Source organism: Leptosomus discolor, chromosome 5 (genome assembly GCF_034619465.1).
Source record: "Leptosomus discolor isolate bLepDis1 chromosome 5, bLepDis1.hap2, whole genome shotgun sequence".
Lineage (NCBI taxonomy): Eukaryota > Metazoa > Chordata > Aves > Leptosomiformes > Leptosomidae > Leptosomus > Leptosomus discolor.
This window is the reverse complement of record NC_141395.1, coordinates 17,765,583-17,789,392: the sequence shown is the minus strand read 5'-3', so window position 1 is coordinate 17,789,392 and position 23,810 is coordinate 17,765,583. Positions and strand designations below refer to the sequence as shown.

Here is a 23,810-nt window from a genome sequence, read left to right as displayed (position 1 = left end):
GTATGCCACAGCATCCCCCCCATCCGATCTCCCCACCATGGGGCAGGAGGTGGAGGCAGGGGTGCAGGCAGGCCTGGGGGGACCCCTGCCTAACCCTGGCACCCAGCGCTGGGAGAAGGGCAGTGCCAGCAGGAGCCGCACAGACAGCACCGGAGACCTAAAATCCCTTGCATCCCCCCCCTCTGCCCCCAGGTACTGCCTCCCCCTTCCCTGGCACAGCGGTAAAAAGGCACCCATGATTTTTTTGGGAAACCGTTGCTTTTCCCCCTAAAAAGATATGAGACATTGTCCATATTGCGATGCTAAAAAAGCTTGGCTGAGTTCAGCATACCCCCCCCCCCCCAACCCCTCCCTGAGAGCCCCCAGCCCCTCAAGGCTGGGGGACACCCTGGCACAAGCCCAACCCCACGGGGGTCAGGGTAACCCCAGGCTGCAGGGAGGGGGGTGCCTGCAGTCCCCCCCACTCCTGCCCCGGCTGGGGGGCTGGGGCCGGGGTAAGGCTGGGGCGGGGGGGGGGGTGGCACACTAAGGCTGGTATGGGGGTCCCTCCCCCCTAGGAGTCACAGCCTTTGGTGAAGCTGCAGACAGACGGGGAGGGGGTTTGTGCCCCCCTCTGAAAGGGAGGGGGACCCCCTTGTTGGTAACTGGAGTTGCTCCCACTGACACAGCTTAACTGGAAGAAGGGAAGGCCACCAGACTCGCCCCCGCCCCTTCCCCCGCGAAGAAACCAAAGTTGGAGGGGGTGAGTTAAGAGACCCCCCTGCCCGAGGCACACCCCTTGCAAGGCTGGGGGGAGGGCACAGAGACGTGGTGTCCCAAGGCACATGGGGGGGGCATTTCTGGCCAGGGGCTCAGCCCTGAAGCCGGGCTGCCCCCTAAAACACACCCCCCTAGGTGGGGGGCAGGAGAAGGCACAAAGAGGGCGGTAGGGACGTGGGGCCCCCCCAAGGTGATCAGCTGCACCAAGGGCAGAGTTAAGGGTACAGTGATGGCCCTGTGCACCAAGGCCAGTAAGACTCCCACGTTTTTCGGGAGGTGGCAAGGGGTTAACCCATCCTGTACCCCTTGCACACAGGGGACCAGGGCCACCAGGCCCCCCCAGCGGGCAGAGCCCGGATAGGGGGTCCAGTGTGTCCCCCCCCCTCCAAAGGCAGTGGAAAGCAGCAGCTGCTGACCCCCCCCTCCCCACTCGGGGAGACACTGAGGGGGAAAAGGACCTGAGAACCGTTTCAGGGACGGGGGACACAAGTTCGGGGCACGGGGGGGGGGGAACACAGCAGGGGAGGACGGGACCCCCCCCCCCCAACAGGTCCTCAGCACAGCAAGGCAGTGGGTCACCCACAGCCCCCTCTCCTCCACGGGAAGGGGGACTCCCAGCTCGCCGGTGGGGGCACCCACATCTCCCACCACCAGCAGGCACGGAGAGCACCCATGCCCACCAGGGCTGGGGAGGACGATGCAGGGGGGGCACACCAGGACACCCCCCCTAAAATAAGGCACCCGGCTACCACAGCAGTGCCTGCCCCCCAGCAGTGCCTGGTGGGGTCGGGGGGGCCACTAGCTGTTAGTCCGCTGCTTCTTGAGCACTGCGTACACGTCCTCCACCTTGCTGAGCCTCTCGAAGAAGGGCAGCAGGTCCAGCAGCTCCGTGTCCGCCATGTTATCGAACCAGGAGGCCACCGGCACCTGTGGGCAGCACAGCGGCTGAGGGGGGGGGGGGGCCCTGCCACCTCCCCTCCGTACCCCCCTCCGCCCCCAGCCTCACCCCGGGGGTACGTACGGCGTTATCGGGATGGAAGATGTAGGATGCGGGCGAGTTGTCCACGATGATGATGCGGCGCAGGTCGCGGCCCAGGCGGCTCAGGTCCTTCACGTAGTTGCCGCGATGGAAGACGCAGGATTCCCGGAAAAGCCGGGCCCGGAAAGCCCCCCATTTATCCAGCAGGTCAGCCACTGGGTCCGCATACTGCGGGCGCAAGAAGGGGGTCACTGGGGCATGCTGTGCCACCACGCCCACCCCACAGTGACGATGGCACCCGGCTCTCCACCGGCACCAGCCTGCCCCGTGCCTCAGTTTCCCTGGCCCGCGCCTCAGAGGGGCAGGCAGGCTGCGCTGCCCGACGCTGGCATCGCCGGCAGGTAGGCAGGGGGACAAGGGGCCAGCGATGCCCACGGGTGGGCAGGCAAGGGGCGTTGTGCCACCCGCGGGGAGGCCGGGAAGGGGCGGGTGCCGGCGGCGGGGGCACCCACCTTGGCCAGGCTGGCGGTGAAGAGCACGCACTCGAAGAGCTCGCCCATGCGCTGCAGGAACTCGTCCACGTGCGGCCGCTTGAGCACGTACACCTGCGGGCACGGGGCAGAGGGCAGCGCGCCGCCGGCACCGGCTACCTGGCCCCCACCCAGCACCCCCATGCCCGTGCCGGGTGTCCCCAAGCCCAGCCAGCGCCTCCCTGCTGGGGAAGGGGGGGGCAGAGGGCTGCCTGTGCCCCGTGCCGTGGGGGGCTGCCCCACGTGGGCTGGGGTGTGCCACGGCCCCGCTGGCACCTCCGGGATGAAGCGTCCGGCCGGCTCCAGAGCCAAGTAACCGAGAACAGGCTGACTGCCCAGACCACAGCCTATCCTGGATTACTTGAACCCGGGGCCGGCCACTGCGGGAGGGCACCGCGCCAGGACCAGCTGCCCCCCCCCCGTCACCTCCCCACCTTGCTGGGAAGAGGAGAAGCCACCTCTGCCCCTCAGCATGCCAGCCGTGGCACCCTGATGTCCCCGACTGTCCCTCGGTACAGAGCACTGGGACAGCTCCTGGTCCCTGGGGAGGGGGCAGAGGGGGCTGTCCCTCACCCTCCCAGCAACCCCTTCCACCCCGTTACCTGGTGCATGATGCCATCGATTTCCACGGGAATGATGAAGTCGGCGTTGTTCACCGGCTGGGGAGGGCACAGCAGGGTCAGCGCCGGGGGGGGGCACCCCCTGCCTAAACGCTGCCTGCCCTCTGCCCACTACGCACCCCCTGCCCCCTTGCAGGGACACCCCATCCCACTCAGCAGGGATGCTGGTTGTGGGTGTCTGGGTGCTGGGCATCACTGGGGGGGGGGGGGGGGGCCGAGCAGGCGGGGGGGGGTGGGGCAGGAGGGGTGGGGTGTCCCCCACCTTGAAGGAGCTGTGCACCAGCGTCTCGTCCAGGTCGATGACCACGCACAGCTTGCTGGCGTCCTGCGGCTTGATCTCGGGCAGGAGGTGTTTGACAGCAGCCTACGGGGGGCGGGGGGGCACAGGCAAACCCAGGGGGTCAGCAGGGTGGCGAGGGGCACCCCCTGCCCTCCTGCCCACCCAGAACTGGGAGCAAGGCAGGGGTGAATCCATCCAGCCCCTCCATCCTGGCACAAGGGAAGCGCTGGGGATGAGCAGACCCCCCTCCCAAGCGCTGCCCTGCCCCCGCCATTGCCAGACTCGGGGGGTGGGGTGGGGGTTACCTTAGGCAGGACCCCGTTCTCCTCCACCAGTAGTGGGGCACTGGTGGTGCCGGTGCAGGGCTCCCCCTCATCGCGGCACAGGCAGCAGAAGAGGGACTGGAGGATGCTGCGGCTCCGGGGCTTCTTGGCGGGGGCCTGGGTACCTGGAGGGGGGGGGGGGGGGGGGGAGAGCAGGAAAGGGGGGTAAGGGGGCAGGGGCACCCCCGGGGGTCCCCCCAACACAGCGAGGTGGGGAGTCGGGGGGTGTGTGAGCCGGGTTTGGCGTGTGGATGCCGAACACGGGAGGTGCCGGGGGGGTCCCGCAGAGCCCCCCACGCCCTTATCAGCCCCCGGCACCCGTCCGGCCGCCCTTCCTGCCTCGCCAAGCGCCCGCGCCGGGGCAGCGCCGCGGACGCGGACCCGGGGGTTTGGGGACCACCCATAGCCCCTCGCCCAGACGCGTCCCCCCACCCCGCTCCCCCACGGGTGACCCCCGTGGGCCCCCCCTGCGCGGCTGGAGACCCTACAACAGGGTCGCGCTCTGCCCCAGGGGGAGCCGTGGCCGCTGCGGCACCGCCCGGGACGGTCGTGGACCCCCGGGTCGGCCCCGCGGTCCCCCCCCGGGGGAGGGGGGGGATATCGAACCCACGCGGGTGGGTGGCCCTGTGGGCGGGGCCTCGCAGAGGGAGGCGGGGCTTATAGTCCCTCTTTTCCCCGCCCCCAGCCAGCCCCCTCTCTCATTGGCCGACTCGAGAGTACCGGAGGCGAGAGGCCAATCAGGGCGACATGCCCGCCCCTGGGCGCCGTTCCCGCAGCCCCCATTGGTGGATCAAGGGGAAACTGAGGCAGAGGGGCATCTTCTGCCCACCCCAGGCTCCAGGGGCAGCGCGGCGGCTGCAGCCCCTTCCCTACCGGCCCCGCGGGCCAGATCCTGCCCCCAGCCCGGGCCGGGAGCCGCAGCTCCCCCTGGTTGTGCCCCCCGACAGCCGGGCCAGGGCCCCGCGTCCCGGCAGCCCCGTGGGGCGCCCCGTGGCAGGGAGCCCGTGGGGCAGGAGCTCCCCAGTGGGGACGGGGCCCGTTCCCACGCTTGCCCTCCGTCCCTCCGGGCCCTGCCTGCTCCCCAGGCCGGCGGGCAGCACCGCGGCGCCGGGCAGCAGGACGGGCAGCGCTGCCCGCCAAACCCCCTGCGCTGGGTGGCGGAGGGAGCGCAGGGGACGGGGTGGGACGGCGTAGGACGGGACGCCGGGGCTGTGCCCAGGGCTGCAGCCAGGTGCATGGCGCTCGGACCCCTTCCCCGCCTCAGTGTCCCCACGGGCAATGCGCGCACCCCCACCTCCAGCTCCGGAGGAAACAGCGCAGATACGCCGGGGCCCGAGCAGCGCCCCGAGCACCCCGGGATCACGGACGGGATTCAAGGGGAAGGAGCACGGGTGCAGACACACCCCACACACCCCCCCCCCCGACCCCCGGCCCACACCATGCCCCAGCGCATCCCTCTCCAACCCTGGGGCAGCGCGACGCACAGAGCTGGAAGAGGGGGAAAGCAGGCTGAGACCGCCCGCAGCTCATCACACCCTCCATGAGCAGCCTCCCGCAGGCCCCCCGCCCCGATACCGAAGACCCCCCCCCCCCCCCTTTCTCCCGCACCGAGGGGGCTACCCCCCGCGTTACCTTTCTCCTGCAGCGGGGCGCTCCCCTCCTCCCTGCTAACCTGGGCGATGATGGACTGGTGCTCCATGAGCACCGGGGAGGGGGGGGATGGGAGGGGGCGGCCCCCCCCGGCGCGGCCCCCGGGGGGGGGGGGAGGCGGGGCGGGGGCCGGCGGCGGCGCGGGGCGGCGGGCGCGGGAGCGGCGCCGCGGAGGAAACTTTGTTACAACATGGAGTTTCCTCCGCCCGGGCTGGGGCTGCAAACATGGAACCCGGGCGCGGTTTCAAGGAACCCCTTAAAAGGGCAACACCGAGGGCCCCCCCCCCCCTTCCCTCCTCCTCCCGGCACCCGCCCCGCGGGGGAGGAGCGGGGGGTCCTCGCCGAGCCGTGACCGGGGGTGGTGGCCTCTGTGGGGCTGGGGAGGAACCCCCCCCTTTCCCCCGGCATAATGGGGAGGGGGATCAGCCCTGCTGTCACACCCCCCCATCCAGCTGGGCAGCCGCCGGAAGGACCGCTCTGCAGCCACCCCTGGGATGTGAAGCCCCCACCCCCTCATGCTGGGTGCACCCTGCAGCAGGGACACACGATGGGTACAGGCTGGGGGGGTCCCCGTGTGTGTCCCCCCCCCCCCCCAGAGACACGTTCCCCATGGCCAGGGCAGGCCAGCGTGGGGGGCAACAGGTGCTGGGGGGGCTGCACCAGTAACCGCCTGCTTTTTTCTTTCTTTCTTTCCCCTGCAGTTCCCCAGTTATTTGGGGAATTTCTATCTATCTATATATAAACAACATATATGCTTTCCCCTGCAATTCCCCAATTATTTGTGAATTAATATATATATGTGTGTATAATCAATATGTATATACATTCCCCTGCAATTCCTCCCCTCCTGGTTCTGGGAGGAAGGGGGGCTGTTTCCAGGCACTCTCCGTAAAGCAGCTCTTACCGGGAGCTTGAGGATGCTACAACCCCCTCAGGAGAAACTCGTGCCCCCCCCCCCCCCCCCCCCCGAGCCCCACATGTGCCAGCATCCTCTGTCCCCAGCCCCTTCCCACCCCCAACAAGCCCGGCCGGGCCCTGCCAGGGCAGCCTGGGGGGCTTCCAGCCGGTCCCGGTCACCTCCTCCCTCGGTGGCAGGAGATGCCGTGCCCCGGGAGCAGAACAGCTTGGAAATTCCCCATCTGAGCTTGTTTGGGGTCTTTCCACCTCTCCCAGCTGCGGTTTGGGAACTTCAGGGGCTGAGATGGTCCCTTCTGGCCCCGGGCTGTGTGTGGGGGGAACTGGCGAGGCAGCGATGCCCGCGGCGGCACACCCCGGGTACCGCTCTGCCCCTCCGGGAGCAGCCCCGGGGAAACGGGGCTGCGAGAGGACCTGTCCCCCCCGCCAGCCTGGGGCACAACACGTGCCCACGGGTGACCCCTCTGGGAAATGGGGTCCAGCATCGGGAGCTGCCCCCCGCACCCAAGGAATCAGGACGCTGCGGGGCCGGCGGGACGAGGCAGGCGGTGGAAACGCCGGCAGAGCAAAAGCCGGTTCACGCCTGCGAGTCCCGCGTTCGCAGCCCCGCATGGGGCATCGCGGGCACCACGAACCCCCGGGGAAGCCGTGGCAGGGACCGGGCTGCGGCTGGGAACCGGGGACACCGCGTCCTGCCACCTCCTCCGCCTACTCTGACGGTGGGCAGCGGTCGTGCCTCAGTTTCCCTGCCCCCCCGCAGCCAGCACTGCCCCCCTGCCCGGCAGGAGGAGGAGGAAGGAAGAAGTTGTCCTTCCTCCGCTCTCTATTTTGGGCTGACCAGTGCTGCTCCTCCAGCCCAGGTGGAGCCGGGCAGGACGCCTGCTTCATCCCCAGCGGGCTGGCGGGGCTGGACTCGACTGCCGGCGGGAGCCAGGGGCCGCTGCTCACCGTGGCGACGGCCGTGGAGGCCACACACTGTCCCCTCCAAGCCCCCTGTCCCTCTGGCCGAATCCTTCTCTCCTCTCCCTGATGAGCCATGCGCAGGCAGCAGCCCCAGCTCAGCCAGGCTCTGCCGGTCCTCTAATTAATGTAATTAGGGAAGTCTCCAGGCCAGACGCCTGCAGCGGCAGTGGGAGCATCGCTTCTAGCTTCGCTGCCCTCTCAGGGGCGGATGGAGCAGCTCAGGGTGACGTTGTCCCCAACCTGGGGCTGTAGGACAAGCTGGGGACATGGGCTTGTGGGGACAGGGGCCTCATCCTGCACCCCCAGCCCAGGAGCAGGCAAACCCCAGGTACATGTGTGGGAACAGGGCAGAAAAACACCAGGGTCACATCTGCTGGGCACCGAGGGACCCCTCTGTGCCACCCCACTGCCCCCAGGCTGGTGTCCCGCACGCTGTCCCTTATTCCCCTAGTTAACTATGGCCCTGGGAGCTCTGCCCCACTGAGCACTGCCCCACGGCCGGGGTTGGACCCCACCTGCTAAAGCCAGGCCTAGGTAGATGTCCCCGGGCTGGGGGTCCCGGCCAGAGAAGAGTGATGCCCGCAGGCACAGCCCCTCTGCCCCCCAGATGAGCAGTGGGCTGCTCCTTGCACCCCACAGCACTCCCCAGCCCCGCGCCCGCTGGGGACAACCCCGAGGTCCCCCGGCCGCCCCCGACCCCTGGCTGCCCCCCAACCCTGTACCCCCGGGCAGGGGCACCCCAGGCTGGGCGGTCCCCTCTTGCAGGCACCGTGGTTGGGAGGGTGCTCCCTGCTCCTCCTCCCCAGGGCCGGTGGCAGCCCCGGCGACTGGGGTCGGCTGAGCACCTCTGGTGGTCGGGGGGGGGGGGGGGGAACAACACACGAAGACACACACGCCACGACCCCGCCTGTCGGTGGGCCCCACCGCTCTGGCTCCTCCTTCAAGCATCCCGAGGCTGGGCCAACGCGGAGGCGGGGGGAAGGCACCGCCCCACCCCGGCCGGCATCGCCCTTTTAAGGAAGGGGAAATTCTTCACATAAACAAGCGCGGCCCCCGCGGGGGGGGTGTCCCCTTCCCAAAGTGGGGGGGGGGGGGCAAGGGGCGGAGGGGGGGTGTCAGGCCCCCCAAATTTCCCCCGCCCTCCACCTCCCAGCTGGGCTAGTTTGGGCAGGGGGATTTGGGGGTGGGGGGGGTGAGGGTGTAGGGGAGAGGGGGGAGCCTTGAAACAGCCAGGGAGCGTCTCGCAAGTGCGGGCCGCGGCGGGGGGCGAAGCGCGGCGGGACACCCCCCCCCCCACCCCCCACCCCCCACCCCCTCCACCCGGGGTGCGACGCCGCCGGGGTGTGGGGGGGGGAAACGACGACGGCAGCCCCCGGGGAGGGCCCGAGCCGCCCCGCATCCGCATCCGGCTGGGCCAACAGGCGGGAAACGGGGCATCCGGGGCGGGGAGGGCACGGGGGGGGCCCCCCACCTCCCCGCTCCCCCCGCTGGAATGCAAAGAGCTGGGGATGAGCACCCGCCCCCCGTCGGGTGTATGTAACACCCGCTCCCTTCTGAGCCCCCCCAACCTGGAACAAAGGGTCCAGCTCGGGGTGGGGGGGGCCATGAGGGTCCCCTCCCCGCCCCGGGGGCGCGCAGCAGCAGCGAGGCTGAGGCCGGGTTACAAACACGCCATTTATCAGCCGCGCCCCCCCCCCCCCGAATTTAGGAGCCCCCAGTAGGGCTCTGGCCGGTCCGGTCCGGTCCGGTCTGGGGGCTGGGCCCGTTCCCGGGCAGCGGGGCTGGCTACCCGGGCTCTCCTGGGGCTGGCCCCGCCGTCCCCGGGCGGCGAGGGACGGGTAGCGGTCCCGGGCGGTGATTAGCGGTCCCGGGCGGTGATTAGCGGTCCCGGGCGGTGATTAGCGGTCCCGGGGGCCAGCGGTTCCCGGCACTAATGAGGAGGGGAGGTCTCCGGGGCCGCTCATTCGCTTAAGCCTCTGTGTCAAGGGCTGCGGGCACCGCCCCCGCCCCCCCCCCCCCCCCCCCCCGCATCCAGACTGGACCAGCACCCCTGAATTGGTGGGGGGGAGGGCCTCTAAAAACTTGGGGGGACGTCTGCCCGGCTTTTAACCCCTTTCCTGCTGGGTGCATCTCTGGCCAAAACATCATCCCCGGGCTCGGTGTAGCATGAAAGCGGTGCCCGGTGCGGGGGGGTCGTGCTGGGCAGGGGACGACACACACACAGTAAGGGGGGGCCGGGGTCTGTCAGCGGGTCTCTGCCAGCGCTGGCGGGTCGAGGGAGACACCGAAGCTGAACTGGCTGTGGGGGCCCCGGGCCAGGAACTGGGCTCCGTGCGCGATGCTGCATGTCCAGATCTGTGGGGGCAAAGAGGGCAGTCACTGGGCACCCCCCCGGCGACACCATCCCCCACCCGGCTGTCCCCTCCTGCGGTGCCAGCCCTACCAGGTAGGCGACGAAGGCCACGTAGGCGGCCAGCAGCAGGCCCAGGGGGATGTGGTACCCCAGGCCCCGCAGCGTCGGCAGAAAGTCAACCACGAAGTAGGCGTTGATGGCGCAGACCAGCCCCGCGATGAGGGTCATCAGCACCTTCCCCGGGCTGCGGGCAGGGGACCGGGCATCAGCGCCAGGGCAGAGCCCCCACCCGTGTGCCACCGGGCACAACAGTCTGGGGGATCTGGGTTTGTAGGTGAGCAAGACCCCACTGGGACATCTCTGCACCCCATGGCCATGCTACACCTCCACGATGGGGCTCTGGGCAGGGGCTTTGGCCACCCTCCCGATACAGGGCTGGCAGTGCCAGGAGGATGCTGATGACCCAGAGATGCCCAAGGGGGCTGGACATGGCATAGGGATGAGGATGGAGAGGGCAGTGATGGGGTCTGTCCAGCTCTGGCTACCCTGTGCAGGTGGGAATGAACATGCTCCCCCAATACACGCCCATACACCAACTGCCCCACAACGTGGGTTAGCGGGGGGGAGAATGGGCCAAAGGGAGGGTGCCTGCAGCTGGGGCACCCCACTCTGCCCCCCTCTGTGCCTCCCCCCACCCTGGCACTCACAGGCCGTTGGTGAAGTCCTGCATGAGCGGGCGCAGGCTGGTGAAGGTGAGGACGGGCAGGACGGCGAAGGGCAGCTGGAAGGAGATGGGGGTGAGCGGGGCATCACCATCAGGCCAGGGTGTTGGGGGGGGGGCAGGCGATGCCCCCCCCGCCTTACCAGGATGCTCTGCAGGACGTTGAGCAGGTCATTCATGCCCGTGAGGTGGCTGACATCCTTGAAGGCGGCCACGAAGACGGTGGGCAGGATGGCGAAGGAGCGGGTGAAGAGTACCCGGGCGAAGCGGGACCAGCGGAGCTGCAGGAAGCCCTGGGGATACGGCAAAACCTGCAACCTCGCCCCTCGCTGTGCCTGGGGCACCACGCCGAGGTGTGCCCCACAAACCCTGGCTCGGAGGAACACGGAGGGTATCACCCTTTCCTCTGCGCCAGGGCGCTGAGCGGGCCCTTGCAGGGCTGCCGGGCCCCGCTAGATGTCAGCTCCCGCTCGTTAAGCAAATGATCTCATTAGGGAAACACTGCATGGGGCACCCACAGGGTGCCTCTGGGCAATGGGTGGGCACTGTCCCCATCCCACCTCCTGGGGACCCAGACCCTGGTGCCAGCAAGCTGCCACCCGCTGGGTGGGCAATGCCCCGTGCGCAGCTCCCTGCAGGAAGGGGGGGGCAATTAACGCTGTCAAATACCCCGGGGTGGGGGGGACATTGCCTATCGGACCCCCACCCAGGGCCCACCTGTGATTCCCCCCACTTCCCCCCCCCCCCCCCCCCCAGCATCCCTGCCCCTCACCTCCATGACAAACTGCCCTGCGTAGGTCCCGGTCATCGTGGAGCTCTGTCCCGCTGCCAGGATCCCGATGGCCCAGATGTACAGTGCCACCACCCCGAAATAGCAGCCCAGGATGACGCCCTGTGCAGGGACACTCCTATGGGGACCCCAAAGCATCCCCCACCCCTGGCACCCCCATCAGCTTCCAGCCTTCCTGTGGGGCTGTGGCAGCCCGCAGACCCACGCGTCAGTGCGGAGAGCTCCGTGTCCCCCAAATGGGTACGGATGGCAGCGGGGCACAGCCCGGGGCCACTCACCCCCTGGTAGATATCCACAGAGACTGTCTCGTTGTTGGCAGGGAAGATGCCAGCGTAGTGGCTGATGCTGCTGTTGACGCACTTGTTGTGCTGCAAGGCACAGCAGGCACAAGCGTGACGACCACCCAGTACCCCCCACAGACACGGGACGACCACCCCCACGCTGCATCTCAGGGAACAAGGACACCCACTGTCCAAGGGATGCTCGCCCTGCCCACCTCCACAGCTGGGCGCAGCCGTCACCTCCCTGCGGGCACGAGGTGACACTCACCACATCCTGGTTTCGCTGGCGGTAGAAAGCCTCACCAAAGACAGCCATGACGAAGAGGTTGATGAGGAAGGAGATGAAGAGGGCCAGGCAGGACTCGGTCAGGAAATACATGTTGGCCTCCCGCACCGCGTCCTTCTTGGACCGGTCAATCGCCCGTGTCTGGGCACAGTGGGCAACATGGATGCCACGGGGTCGGGTGAGCAGCCCTGTCCCGCAGCCAGGACCAGCTGGTCCCCACCAATTGTCCCCTGAGACACCCTGGGGTGGCAGTGCCCGTGGCAGTGCCTTGGTCTCACCTTGACCAAGGAGGAGTGGAGGAAGATGTTATGGGGCATAATGATGGCGCCAACGATGCCCACGGCCTGGAGCAGCTCCTCTCGCCCGCAGCCCGGGCAGTAGGGCAGGAAAATGCCCTTCAGCACCTCCACCTGCCTCGGCCTCACCACCACGTACTGGTGGGAAGGGGCACTGTGAGCTGGCCCCCTGCCCTGCTGCAGGCTGGTGCCCATGGGGACGCCCCACCGGGGGTCCCCTGCCAGTGCCCTGCAGGGAAAGGGGTGTCCCCAGCTCCCCCCTTCACCTCGTAGCCAAAGGTCAGGGCCATGATGGTGATGAGGAGGCCGAAGAAAGCCTCCAGTTTGCGGAGCCCTAGAGGGGTCAAGAGATGGGGTGGGACAGAGCGGGGCACACCAGGGCCACATCAGCACCAGGGCTACCCGGGTGAGCGTCCCCCCATGCTGGCACTCACCGTACTTGTCAAGGAAGAGGAAGAAGAGGGTGTCCACGATGGTGATGAGGACCCCACCCCAAAGGGGGATGCTGCGGAATGGCAAGGGGGGTATTAGACATGTACCCCTTGGCGGAGCAGGGCCATGGGGGAGGCTGGGGTGTCCCCGTGAGGTGGCTCACCGGCCGGCCGAGAGCAAGCTGAAGGCGATGGCTGTCCCGATCACCTCCTGCATGTCAGAGCCGATGATGGCGATCTCGATCATGAGCCAGAGCAGCACACGGGGCACCTGGAGAGGCCGGGGCTGGGGCACTGTGAGGTGCCTGAGCCCCCAGAGGGGCTTGGGCCCTGGGTGAGCTGGCGCAGCCTCCAGGATGGAGACCCCTGTCCCTGTCCCCAGGCTGAGGCAGGCCACCCAGAACAGCAGGGGAACGTCAAGAGAGCACCCAGCCTATCCCACAACATGATCTCAGGGTACAAGGAGGATCCTACATCCCAGCCTGTCCCCTCTGCCCATCCCTGCTCCAGTGGGAGCTGAGGACATGACCCAGCTGCCTCGATATGATGCTCCTGGCGGGGGGTGGCAGGGCAGGGGGACATACCCAGCCCTCCTTTTGAGGACCTGTCATTCAGCCAACAACTCGTCGCTTGTTCTCCCTCGTCAGGATCCTGCTGCCTAGATGGGACCCCTAGCTCCCCCCTCCTTTGCTGTGTGACCCCCCTGCAACTCCCTGCACCAATGTGCCCAGGCTTGCCCCGCGTCTCGGCTGCGCGTCGCTGCCCCGACGCCTGGGCTCACACCCCCCGAGGGACACTGTCATGTGTCCCCAAATCGGACCAGGACACTGAGGCGGCTGCTTCCCCGCTCCTCGCCCTGGGCCCTCATACAGCAGGGGTGTGTGGGTGCTAGATGGGGGGGGGTACTGAGGCTCAGGGAGCTTTAGGGAGCCCCTGGGAGAGGCAGGGCTCCCGCAGCATCATCCTGCTCCTCTCCAGCCCCTCCGCCAGTCCCTGCCAGGACTGTAACCAGCCCGTGTGCGGGGTCCCCCCAGGCTGTGACCCCCAGCTGCTCACCTTGGGGTAATAGAGGTAGCAAATCTCACCCAGGTCCTTGCCCGTCACCACACCCAGCCGGATGGCCAGGCGCTGGCACAGCAGCCCCAGGACGGTGGCCCACAGCAGCACCCACAGCAACTGGAGGGGGCAGGAGGGAGGGAGGCAGCAGGGACTGGGCTGGATCCGGCTGCCCGGGGCTCCCGGCAAGGCTATCAACCAGGCCGGGGACACAGGGAAGAGAAGCCCGGAGAGGCTGAAGGTGGTCCCCAGCCCAGGCAGAGAGGCGTCCCTCTTGGACCCCTGGGTGCCCTCCCCCCAGTGCCAAGGGCCCCCCCTCCGCGCCCTTCCCGCTTCCTGGGCTGGGGAGGCCGGTTGCCCATGGGGCTGGGCAGCCGTTGGCACAGGAGAGGTTACGAAACCCCCGGCTGCTTCCTGACCCCGGGGCCAGGGGGGCCCAGGGCTCACCTTGAACCCTGCCACCGCCCCGCACTGCAGGTCCGACTCCACGTTGCCCGGGTCCAGGTAGGCGATGCTCATGAGGAAGCCAGGACCAGTGAAAGCCCAGAGTTTCCTAAAGCTGAATCCGGGCTGAGACGAAGCAGCGGGTCAGAGCGAAGAGCTCCCATTCAAAACCAGTCTCCCAGCTGCACTCCCGGTCCCCCCTAGCCCTGTGCTGGGGAGCTCTGTGCTGCTCTGACAGGTGTGTTTCGCACACAGAGGACATTTCTCCCACCTGCTTTGGGGAGGGAACAGCTGCCCCTCAGCCCCTCTCCATTAGCAGCAGTGCCAGAGGGCAGCGAAATCCTCCATCCCACCCAGGGACAGGTTGGACCAGGGCTGCCACGCTCCGTGAATTGCATCCTATGGGGTCCCACTGCCGAGCCCTGCTTTCACCACCCCTCCTGGCAGGGGAACCCCTATTCCTTCCCCTTCTCCCTTTCACCCCCAGTACTGGCTGTGGATGGGGGAGGCTGGTGAGGCTCAGGCAGCCTGGGGTAGCCCTACTGGGCTGGGCACAGGTGGTCCAGGATGGGGACCCTGGGAGGTGGGTGAGCAGCAGGGTGATCCCTGCGTCTGGGCAGCATCTCGCCCTGTGCCTCAGTTTCCCCTTTTAGAAAACTTTAAGCGTGGAAATGCTCAGCCTGGGGCTGATTTGCCCGAGCCGGGTCTGAGGACACTGAGGTCCCCAGGGCATGTCCCAGGCACGTCTGCCCACCCTGAGGTGGCCCTTTGCCTCCCCACCTCAAGCTCCCTGCAGTACCAGCCCCCCATCCCATCTCTGCCCGCCCTCAGATGGAGGTGCCAGCCTGGCAGCACCTACCCCGCTGCCCTTGGGGATGTTGATGAGTTCGTCCAGGTAGGTCTGATCCCGGGTGCCAGGACGCTGGGGGGGCATGGGGCTCCCACCGGTGCCATAAGCCTGGTCTTGGCCCCGGTTCAGGGACCTGGTGAGGCCTGGGGGAGTGAGGAAAAGGAGGTGGAGGGGAGGTAGCAGCCTGCTGCAGAGACAAGGACACTGGTGGGCTGGCAGCCCTGGTACCAGCTTCCCCCTGCTCCCACCTGCCCCTGCCCGGTGACCCCCATGAGGGACGAGCCCCATTTTTCCAGAGGGTGCTTGAGGGTGGCTACATGGGGGCTGTCCGTGGCTACCCAAAGGGGTCGGACACCACCTCCAGCTCAAATGTACCTAAAACCCCTTGGTCCCAGCCCCGTCTTCACCAGTCCAAGAGCCAAGTGCATTTCTGTGCAGGAGGGACAGGAGGGGATCCTGTTCCAGGTCCTGCTGCTGGGTGGGCATGGAGTGGGGACAAGAGCCTGGTACTGGTCCAAATTCCCCCCTGAGCCCACCCGTGTCCTGGGAGCGTGGGTGAATCACAGGTGGGCTGGGTGGAACAGAGGACAGGGGAGGTGGTGAAGCCAGGCCAGGCTGGAGGGTGACAGTGCCCACCTGGGGAGTGGGGAGCAGAGCCAGGGATCCCGGGGTGGAGGAGGGGGGTCTAGGGGAGGAAAGGATGCAGAGGGGGATGCAAATGTAGTGGGGCTTACCTGGCTCCAGCGATGCCATGGGTGGGCCCGATCCGGACATGGTGCTGGGGAGCCCTGATCTCGACGCTGGGTGCAATGCCTGCCACCCAGCTTTTAAAGGACCCCCCAGTTGCTCCCCTCCCCGAGGAGGAGGAAGAGGAGGAGAAGGAAGTGCTCTTCCACACCCACTGACCTGACTGGCAAAGGGGCCCCCGCCTGGGGCGGCTTGGGTGCTATAAATGTGCACGGTCTCAATTCACCCACTCTGCCAGGCGGGGGGGCCCAGCACACCCCACCTTGCTGTGCACACGCACGTGCAAACATGGGGCACCCACACCATCGTGCCCAGGGGTGTGGGAGCATGACTGTGTGTCACCCTCCATCACATGCCAGGGGTCCTGCTCCTGGGGCGGTTGAGGGGACAGAGGACAGTGTCCCACAGTGTGGGGAGTAGGGGAAATGCCAGAGTAGGAGCGAGGAGGAAGCAGGCATGTGTTGCACAAGTGCATGAGTAGGACAAAATGCATCCGCAGCTGCTGGGGGGACCACCCAGCCAGGCAGGCTCTGTGGCACAGGGTGATCATGCCAGCCCCAGGTGGGGGAACCTTCACCCCAAAGATGGGGTGCTCAGTGTTATTGCAGGTCAGTCTGTGCCCACAGGAGCAGGACACTCCGTCCCCAGGACACTTGTGGATGTGGAGGTGGGAGGGGGTAGCACCCATGGGTGCCTGGGTAGTGCCCCGACTCTCCGGGGCACCCTCTGACAGCTGGGCTGTGCCCTACAGAGAGGTGGGCATCAGGGTCTGCCCCCCAGGTGATGTGGGGTGATGGTGGGCACAGGGATGCAAGCCTGGCCCTGCTCCTGGGTATGCCCCAGGCACCTCCCACCCCAAGCAAGGGCTAGGACAGCTGGCAGAGGGATAGGGTCCCCCCTAGACTGTCGGGGGGGGGGGGCATTAGCAGTCAGCTCAGCACCCTCTGCCCTCCCCGTGCCTCAGTTTCCCCAAAGCAAACGAGCCTGGACAGGCAGCATTGGCAGCTTTATTCCCCGTGAGCTGGAGGGTGGCGAGGTGGGGAGTTGGGAGGGGGGCTGGAAGCCCCAGCGAAGGGAGTCCCGAGGGGCTGCTGGTGGGCAAAGAATTGGGCAGCGAAGGAAATGGGATCACGGGGCTGCCGGAGGAGCAGGGCCTGGAGGAAGTCAGCCAGCAGTGCCTGGAGCTCGGGGTGCTGCCGGAGATAGGCGGCGTGGGACACTTGCAGCTCCTCCTGCGGTGGGGTGGACAGGGTGGGCATGGGCAAAAACACCCCCCTCCTCAAGCAGGCACTGTGCCGGGTGGGGAGAGCAGGGTGCCTGGGTCCTTTCCCACACTTGAGGAGGTTGGGGGGATGCTGGCCAGCCTGCCCCCCCCCCCCCGAGCCCCCTGGGCACCCCAGGGGAGACCCTGGTGGGCAGTGGCACAGCCATATGTCATCTTGTCCCCATGTACCCCCATCTCACCTTCCTGTCCAGGAACCAGGAGCAGAGCTGGATGTCCTCCTCCCAGTCCAGGGGCTGTTTGGGGAAGGGGGGCTGGGGCTTGACCTCACCTGGCAGCAGAAAGGCAGGGCAGAGTGTTCCCCACTCAGCTGCCAGACAGCAGGCAGGGGATGCCCGTGCTGGGGGGCACAAGCCTCCCCCCCCCCCCGGTACCTGTGTCACTGAGGATGGACTCATCCTGCAGAAGCACCAGCACTGGGCAGCCGACCTGCACCAGCCGGGCCAAACGCCTGCGGGGGAAAGAGCCAGTGACTCCCCTCCGGGTCCCCACCAGGCTGGCAGGGCTGGGGGTGCCCCTGGCTGGACCCCCCCCTCCATACCCGCTGGGGAGGAAGCTGCTGTGCCAGACGGTGGAGACGCCTGTGCTGGCATGCACGGATCGCTCGATCACGAACACCTCTGCCTCCGTTGAGCCCACTGCCTGCCTCTGGATGCCCAGGGCGCACTGGGGGGGGCACGGCCAGGGGTCACACCTGTCCCGGAGTCACCCCTGCCCCCAGGTGCCAACCCCATGCCCCCCCATGCCATCAACCAGAGTGACCACACTCTGGTCACTCCCACCTCCCGCATCCCACCCTGGCACCCCCAACCTGAGGCAGACTCCCCATCCCACAGGCCATCCTGGCCAGCGGCTCACGTAGCTGGAGGTGCAGAGGTGGCCCTCGGTGTCGATGGCCTGGAAGACGAGGCCAGGGGCCACTGCCTGCCGGCGTGCCAACACCCGCAGCAGCAGGAGGCTGGCACCCTCCAGCAGCAGCCCCCGCAGCTCGGCTCGGCTGTAGGAGAAGGTCCAGCACTGTGGCTCTGCCTGCGGAGAGACCCGGCCACCTCATGGGACAGTCACAGCCACATCGTCCCCAAGGAGAGCACCCCCAGAGCTGGGGGGCACCCCTGGGTGGGACAGGCCAGCTGTGCCCTCTCCCATCCCAGGATGTGCCTCTTCTGGGGGACAGAGGGAAGAGATCCCCCCTCAGCCTCACCTCTCCCTCCTGGAGGGTCTTGGTGACAGTCATCACATGCTGGTGGCTCACTATGTGGGTCCTCCTCTCTACGGGGTGTGGGAGCTGCAGGGGGGGGGACACACATGCACAGGGTGGAGGGCAGAGCCAGGGCACAGCATCTCTGAGGTGGCACACCCCAGCACCCCTTTCAATAGGGTACCACACCAGATGCATTGTGGGAAACTCCTTGCCCCAGCTGCCACCCAGAGTAGGGGACGAGGGCCAGGCTGGTGGGACAGAGCTGGTGTCCAAGCTGGGGAGGGGACACCAGGCTGCCCACAGTGACCTTGCATGGGGCGCAGCCCCCAGAAAGGCATCGCTGCAGGGCAAACCCCAGGGCAGAGGGGTAGGACACGGGGAAGGGGACATGCCACCGCCGCACCAGTCACCTCCAGGCGCTCCTGCTCCTCCTGCTCCAGGGTTTCCAGCTGTGGGGTCAGGTAGGCTGGCAAAGCGGAGCCACGCTCAGCCCACTCCTCTGGCACTGCAGCAGTGCCCCCCGTCCCAGCCCTGGGGGCCGGTGGGACGGGGAAGCCCCAGCCCCGGGGAGGGGAGAGGACACCCCAAGCCACCCCCAGCTCACCTTTGAGGGTGCGGGAGCTGGGCGCGCCGCCCTGCCTGACACGGGAGCCGGCTTGCACCAGGAGGCAGCTCCGCACCGGCTCGCCTGCCCGCTCGTAGGGTGCCCACCGGGCTGTCACCCACTGCTGGCCCCCTGCCTGGTGGTCCCCCGCTGCCACCATCTCCAGGGTCTCGGCGAACAGGCAGCGCTCCAGCTCCTCCGGCCCTGCCCGGAGGGACCGTCACCCCTGTCCCGAGGGACCACCACCCCTGCCCGGAGTGACGGTCGCACCTGCCCAGGGCACCTCCCTGCCTCAGTTCCCCCCTCCCCGTGCAGGCTGGGCTGAGCCCCTCACCATTTATCCGGCTCAAGCCCCCACGACCCGTGTCACTCCTGCCGGAGCCGGTGCCCCCCACCCCTGCACCGAGGACCCCCAAGGCACCCACCGATGAGGTTCAGGAACTCGGCGGCTGCCTCCGTGAGGGCTGGGGTCTCCTGCCGGCACTCGGAGGGGGGCTCCATGCCTCGCCTGGGCGCTCCTGCTGCCGGACTGCCAGGTGAGGGGGTGGCATGTCTCCCCCAAACCGCGATACAGCCCCTGTGCCCGCATGTGTAACCCTGTGACACCCCCCCCCTCGGCCTCTGCAGACACTCAGCCCCTGCCGCCCCCCCCATCCTCCCCCCCCCGGCCCCCCCCCAACATCCCCGCGCCCCGCAGCAGCCCCCCCAGCCCTCGGGTCCCCCCCAAACCTGCCCGAGCCGGACCCAGGTGCCCCCCACAACGACGCTTCAGGGGTCTCCATAGCAACGGCCTGGCCCCGCCTCTTAAAGGGGCAGTGCCCCCGCAGATGGGTTTCGCGTGCCGGGGAGGGGGGCACCAGCCGCGGAGGGAAAGGGCGAAACAGGTACAAATTTCATCCAGTCTTTTATTTGGGGTATGTGTGTGTGTGGGGGGGGCTCCAGTGCCCAGTACAGCAGCACCCCCCACCAGTGTGCCCCCCTGGGTCCATCCCAGTATGTGTGTGTCTGGGGAGGGGGGGGGGGGGGGGGGGAGGGGTGCTCCGGCATCAAACATGGGGTGCTGCAGAAGAGCCCCTTGCCTGGAGATAGTACTGGCTCCCCACTTGCTGGCTCCATCCCAGCCACCCCACCACCCCTCAAAGGAAATGCACAGTACTGGGCGCTGCCAGGGGAAAGGGGGGCTCCCTGAGTGCTGGGGGAGAGGGAAATAAATTGGGGGCTCCCAGAAAAACAGAGAGGGTGAGGAGTTAGGAAAAGCCCTTGGTGCCATCCCTACAGTCCCAGCAGTGGGGTGGGGGGCTACAGACTCCCAGAAAGGGGATCGAGGTGCTTCTACGTGACAGCTGGTGACCCCCAAGTCCGGGGGAGCAAAGGCAGGGATCACTTATGGGGTGCCCACACGAGGGGGGGGTTTTCCATTCTTCCCTCCCCCCCCCCCCCCCGCCCCCCCAACCCTGCATCCCAGGAGGGAGATTCACAGCAAAACAAACCACAGAATCTTGGGTCCCCCCGTGCCCAAGCAGCACCCGGCCCCGTGGAAAGTTGGGGGGGGGGGGGGTGGGTGGGTGTCAGGGGAGGGCTCCGAGGATGTCTAGGTGGCTTTGTAGAGGTCCTTGCGCCTCCGCACCTCCTTGAGGACACGGGTGCGGAAGGCGTCGGGGTGCTCCCCGCCGCCCCGCCGCAGCCCCAGCGCTGCCTGCAGCTCCGGCCGGTGGGTCCGCAGGAAGGGGTTGTAGGTCTGCTCCTCCCCCAGCGTGGAGGGGCACTGCGGGGACAGCCGCTCAGCACCCCCGGCAGGGAGCCGGGACACCCCCCACCCCAGCACCCCCTTCCCCTATGGCACCGGCCACGCAAGCAGGTATTGGGGTGCAGCACCCCCACCGAGGGATGGCGAGCCCCGCAAGGAGGGAGTGGGGGGCTGCAGGAAGGGGACCCCCAGCCTCACCGTGCTCCTCTTCTCCTGGCGCTGCTGCGTCGCCCACAGCAGCTTCTGCTCCAGGTCGGGGTTGTCCAGCTCCAGGAGGCTGGCGAAGGTCAGGCACTCCAGCGCGTACTCGTGGCCTGCAGACCCCCGTACCCCTTAGCACCGGCCCTGCCTGGCCCCCCAACTCAGCAGCGGAGGGTTAGGGGGGGACACCATCGACTCTGCCCCACTATTGGGGACACTCACCTGGCCACAGCAGCGTGTCCGCACCCAAGCCCACGGCCACGTCCAGGGAGGAGAGCATGGTCTCAGGGGAGCCCTCAAACAGCCTGCCTGGAGCCCCACACAACCTCCTGTCATGGCGGGGGGGACGGGACTGGGAGGGTCCACCCAAGCCCTTCCCAGGGTGGGACCTTTGCCCCCAGCCACCTGGGGTCAGGCGCACTCACCGCAGCCAGCGAGGAAGAGGAGGTCCCCAGAGAAGAGGCAGGGGGGGCCGCCAAAGGGCCCCCCATCCAGCACGTACACCATATGGCCCACGGTGTGGCCGGGCGTGGCGAGCGCCTCGAAGGTCAGACAGCCCACGCTCACCTTCTCCCTGTCCGCAAGTGGGCTGCGCCGGGCACAGGGGTGCACCATCAAGGGTGCCCCTCCCCCCCAGCACCTCAAAACACCCACCTCCCCACACAACCTTTCCCCAGTGCACTAGTGTCATGAGCATGCCAGGCCTCTGCCCATGCAGAGAGCAACGTGGTACTTGGGGGATGGACTGGTGGGTGGGTGGAGCAGACAGCGGTAGTTGTGGGGTGAAATGCCCTCCCAAATTTACAGAGGTGCTGGGGGGCATGTGGGGCGCAGGACCTACTTGGTGAGCTCTGGGATGGCATCGAGGGCGCTGCCGTACACCTTGCAGGAGCCGTGCTGCTGACGGAGCGCCGCGTTCCCCCCGCTGTGGTCCCTGCGAACAGGGAGGTCAGCGCCCCTAAATGTGTGTGTGTGTCCCCACATATCCCATCCCCCCTCTCCATGGGGTAGGGCTGGGGGGTCACCTCAGGTGGGGCATCCTCCATGGCAGCCACTCTTGCCCCTTACCAGTGTTTGTGGGTGCAGAATATGGCCTCCAGTGTCACCCCCTCTTCTTCAATAGCAGCCTAGGAATGGGGGTGGGGGGGCAGACAGAGAGATTTGAGGGTGACACAGACCCCGAGTACCAGTCTCCCCTAACACCCCCCCCCCCCCAGCTCCCCAGGTGCTGGATGAGCCCTGGCGCCTTTAAATCTTGCCCCGGGCACTAACGGCTGCAGATCAGGGGCAGATTTGCCTCCCTCTTCCCCCCAAAAAGCCTGAGAGAAGATGTGCCACTCCCTCACCTGGGGACACCTGAACACCAGGTTGGGGGGGGCTGCGGGGGGTCTCACCTGCACGGCCAGGGGGTCAGAGGGGTCGATGACGGCCGCCCGTCTGGATCCAGTGTCGATGACCAGGTAGCTGTAGTTGTTGGAGAGCACAGGAATGGGCAGGATTTTCACCCCTGGAGGGGGGACGGATGGACAGACAGACATGAGGGCACGACCCCCCTGCCTGGGAAAGCGTGTGTGGGGGGGAGACTGAACTCCCCACATCTTAAATCAAATTTTCAGTTAAACATACTTTGAGCAATTCGGCGATGGCAACTCCTCCCCACCGCAAAGTGCCAGTGTTGGGGGACACGACGGGGCCACGGTGGGGAGGGAATGGGAGGACTCACCGGGGAAGCAGCAGGGCTGGGGCGTGGAGTGGCCGTGCGGATACCGCTCCCGGGCCTTCTTCACCTGCCGCTGGTAGAAGAGGTAGCCCAGCCGTGTGCGGGCATACAGGCTGTACCTGGGGAGGGCAGACACCCCCCGGTGTTAACCCCCATCCCCTCCAAGGAGCCCACCTGGGGAAGGAGCTGGTGCCAGGGCCGGGACCCCCAGATGGGACACACGCAGGGACATTTTCCCACGCATGGGGGCTGGAGGTGGCGTGTCCCCCTGCCTCCCCTGCCCCAGATCCGCAGTGAGGGCAGAATGGGTTCTTCAAGCAGGTTGCCCCCAACTGCTCCGGGCAGCAAGGACCGAGGGGAGGGCATCGCTGCGGGGGTGTCCATCAGTCCATCCCTCTGTCCAGGGCGTCCCTGGCTGTCCCTGCCCCAGGGGGACCATGCCCAGGGCTGACCCCGCTCCGAGAGCCCGTCCTGGGTGCCCCGGTCCCGGGGAAGAGGGAAGCAGGAGCAGAACGGGCCGGGGAAAAGGGAAGCGAGAAACGCTCTTGCAACGTGTGCCACGCAGGCTGGGGACCACCCCCCCCACATTTATACAACAGCGTTTCGGGGGGGGGGGGGGTGTCCGGTGCCATGAAGGACGTGCAAAGCCCATCCCCGGGCCAAGGGCATCCCCCTGGATGGCCACATCCTCCGCGCTGGCACCGGCCGGTACACACCGGGGAGGGATCCTGGCGGGAGCCGGGGGACCCCTGGATCTGTAGGGGGTGGGAGCCCGAAGCCGGGGAGCGGGGACTCCTGCCAGCACCGGGCAGCAGGGCCACGGCCGGGGCACCGGGGTGGGTTAATAATTAGACCCGAGGGAAGGAGCCCCGGGCGGGGGAGGGTATCAGGTCCGAAGGGTGACCGTCACCGTGCTGGGGGAACCGGTGGCTGCTTCCCGGCCCTGCAAAGCCGCCCCGGTAGCCGGGCTGACACCGCCTGCCCTCCGCGGGTGGAGGGCTGCCCCCCCGCCCCAGCCCCAGCCCGGCTTCCCCGTGCCAGCGGGGCCGTTGCACACCGGGCTGGCCCCGGTCCCTCCGCGGCGGGCGCCGCACAACCAGGGGAGAAGGAGCCCTTTCTCCCGGAGACAGAACAAAGGCGGGCGGCGGTGGCACCCTCCCGGCGGGAGGGGTACCGGAGCGGCGGGCACTCACCCCACACGGAACAGCAGCGGACCGGCGAGGGCCATGAGGAGGGGGGCGGCGGCGGCGAGGCGGCGGAGGGGCAGGCAGCGGCGCAGGCAGGCGGCCCCCAGCCCCAGGGCACCGGCCGCCGCCGCCCGCAGCGCCCACCCGCCATTCCCCGGGCGCCGCCCCCCGCGCCCCGCGGCCATGCCGCCCCGGCCACGCCCCCTCCCGCGCGCGTCACGCCGCCGCCCCGGCCACGCCCGCCGCCGCGCCCCCTGCTGGTCACGCCGCCTCACTGTCGCGGGAACCGGGGAGCCGGGGGGGGGCCGACACACCGACCGCGTCACCGGCGGAGAGGAGGGGATTTCCCCCCCCCCGCCACTGCTGCAAAGGGTGTCCCCCCCCAGCTGACGTCACCGCGCGGAGAAGGGGGACCCTAAGTGACGTCAGAGCCGGCAGAAGGGGGGTCCCGGGGGTGTGGGGGAGGCGCGGCTGGGGCCCCGTTCGGCGTGGTCCGTCCCGGGGAGCAGCAGGAGGGGGAGCGCGCCCCCCTCGGCTCACTCGCCCCCCCGGGGCGCAGCCGCGCGGAGCCGCCGCGGGAGGGCGCGGCGGGGG

General features: G+C 68.1%; 4 protein-coding genes across 10 annotated transcripts; all 4 read right to left on the bottom strand.

The window, feature by feature from the left end:
* Positions 1 to 1,507: 1,507 nt before the first annotated feature.
* Positions 1,508 to 5,368, bottom strand: CTDSP1 (CTD small phosphatase 1). Of its 7 annotated transcripts, none has more exons than XM_086465187.1 (7): positions 5,164 to 5,368; positions 3,474 to 3,616; positions 3,151 to 3,252; positions 2,871 to 2,927; positions 2,251 to 2,343; positions 1,781 to 1,966; positions 1,508 to 1,686 (listed from the first exon to the last, which is right to left on the bottom strand). In XM_086465187.1, the coding sequence occupies exons 1-7, from the start codon at positions 5,366 to 5,368 to the stop codon at positions 1,558 to 1,560; spliced, it is 915 nt and encodes a 304-aa protein (XP_086321313.1). In that variant the 3' UTR covers positions 1,508 to 1,557. The 7 variants fall into 7 exon arrangements, with proteins under 7 accessions (XP_086321313.1, XP_086321315.1, XP_086321317.1 ...); XM_086465189.1 differs by having other exon boundaries at positions 2,251 to 2,355; positions 2,859 to 2,927; positions 3,151 to 3,248; positions 3,467 to 3,616; positions 5,124 to 5,190; XM_086465191.1 differs by having other exon boundaries at positions 3,151 to 3,248; positions 3,467 to 3,616; positions 5,124 to 5,190.
* Positions 5,369 to 9,263: 3,895 nt separating this feature from the next.
* On the bottom strand, positions 9,264 to 15,301 carry SLC11A1 (solute carrier family 11 member 1). The gene is made up of 15 exons (XM_086465953.1): positions 15,262 to 15,301; positions 14,537 to 14,670; positions 13,681 to 13,803; positions 13,234 to 13,353; positions 12,342 to 12,448; positions 12,181 to 12,251; positions 12,013 to 12,080; positions 11,729 to 11,884; positions 11,433 to 11,591; positions 11,162 to 11,251; positions 10,866 to 10,985; positions 10,237 to 10,386; positions 10,080 to 10,153; positions 9,463 to 9,616; positions 9,264 to 9,374 (listed from the first exon to the last, which is right to left on the bottom strand). The coding sequence occupies exons 1-15, from the start codon at positions 15,299 to 15,301 to the stop codon at positions 9,264 to 9,266; spliced, it is 1,677 nt and encodes a 558-aa protein (XP_086322079.1).
* Positions 15,302 to 16,281: 980 nt separating this feature from the next.
* On the bottom strand, positions 16,282 to 18,862 carry CATIP (ciliogenesis associated TTC17 interacting protein). The gene is made up of 9 exons (XM_086465952.1): positions 18,787 to 18,862; positions 18,362 to 18,565; positions 18,168 to 18,223; positions 17,758 to 17,841; positions 17,415 to 17,585; positions 17,098 to 17,222; positions 16,931 to 17,007; positions 16,739 to 16,827; positions 16,282 to 16,506 (listed from the first exon to the last, which is right to left on the bottom strand). Exons 1-9 carry the CDS (start codon positions 18,860 to 18,862, stop codon positions 16,282 to 16,284), a joined length of 1,107 nt encoding a protein of 368 aa, XP_086322078.1.
* Positions 18,863 to 19,952: 1,090 nt separating this feature from the next.
* On the bottom strand, positions 19,953 to 23,401 carry PNKD (PNKD metallo-beta-lactamase domain containing). Its single transcript, XM_086465763.1, has 9 exons — positions 23,223 to 23,401; positions 22,033 to 22,148; positions 21,704 to 21,816; positions 21,378 to 21,436; positions 21,151 to 21,243; positions 20,735 to 20,898; positions 20,532 to 20,618; positions 20,307 to 20,422; positions 19,953 to 20,126 (listed from the first exon to the last, which is right to left on the bottom strand). Exons 1-9 carry the CDS (start codon positions 23,399 to 23,401, stop codon positions 19,953 to 19,955), a joined length of 1,101 nt encoding a protein of 366 aa, XP_086321889.1.
* Positions 23,402 to 23,810: the final 409 nt, after the last annotated feature.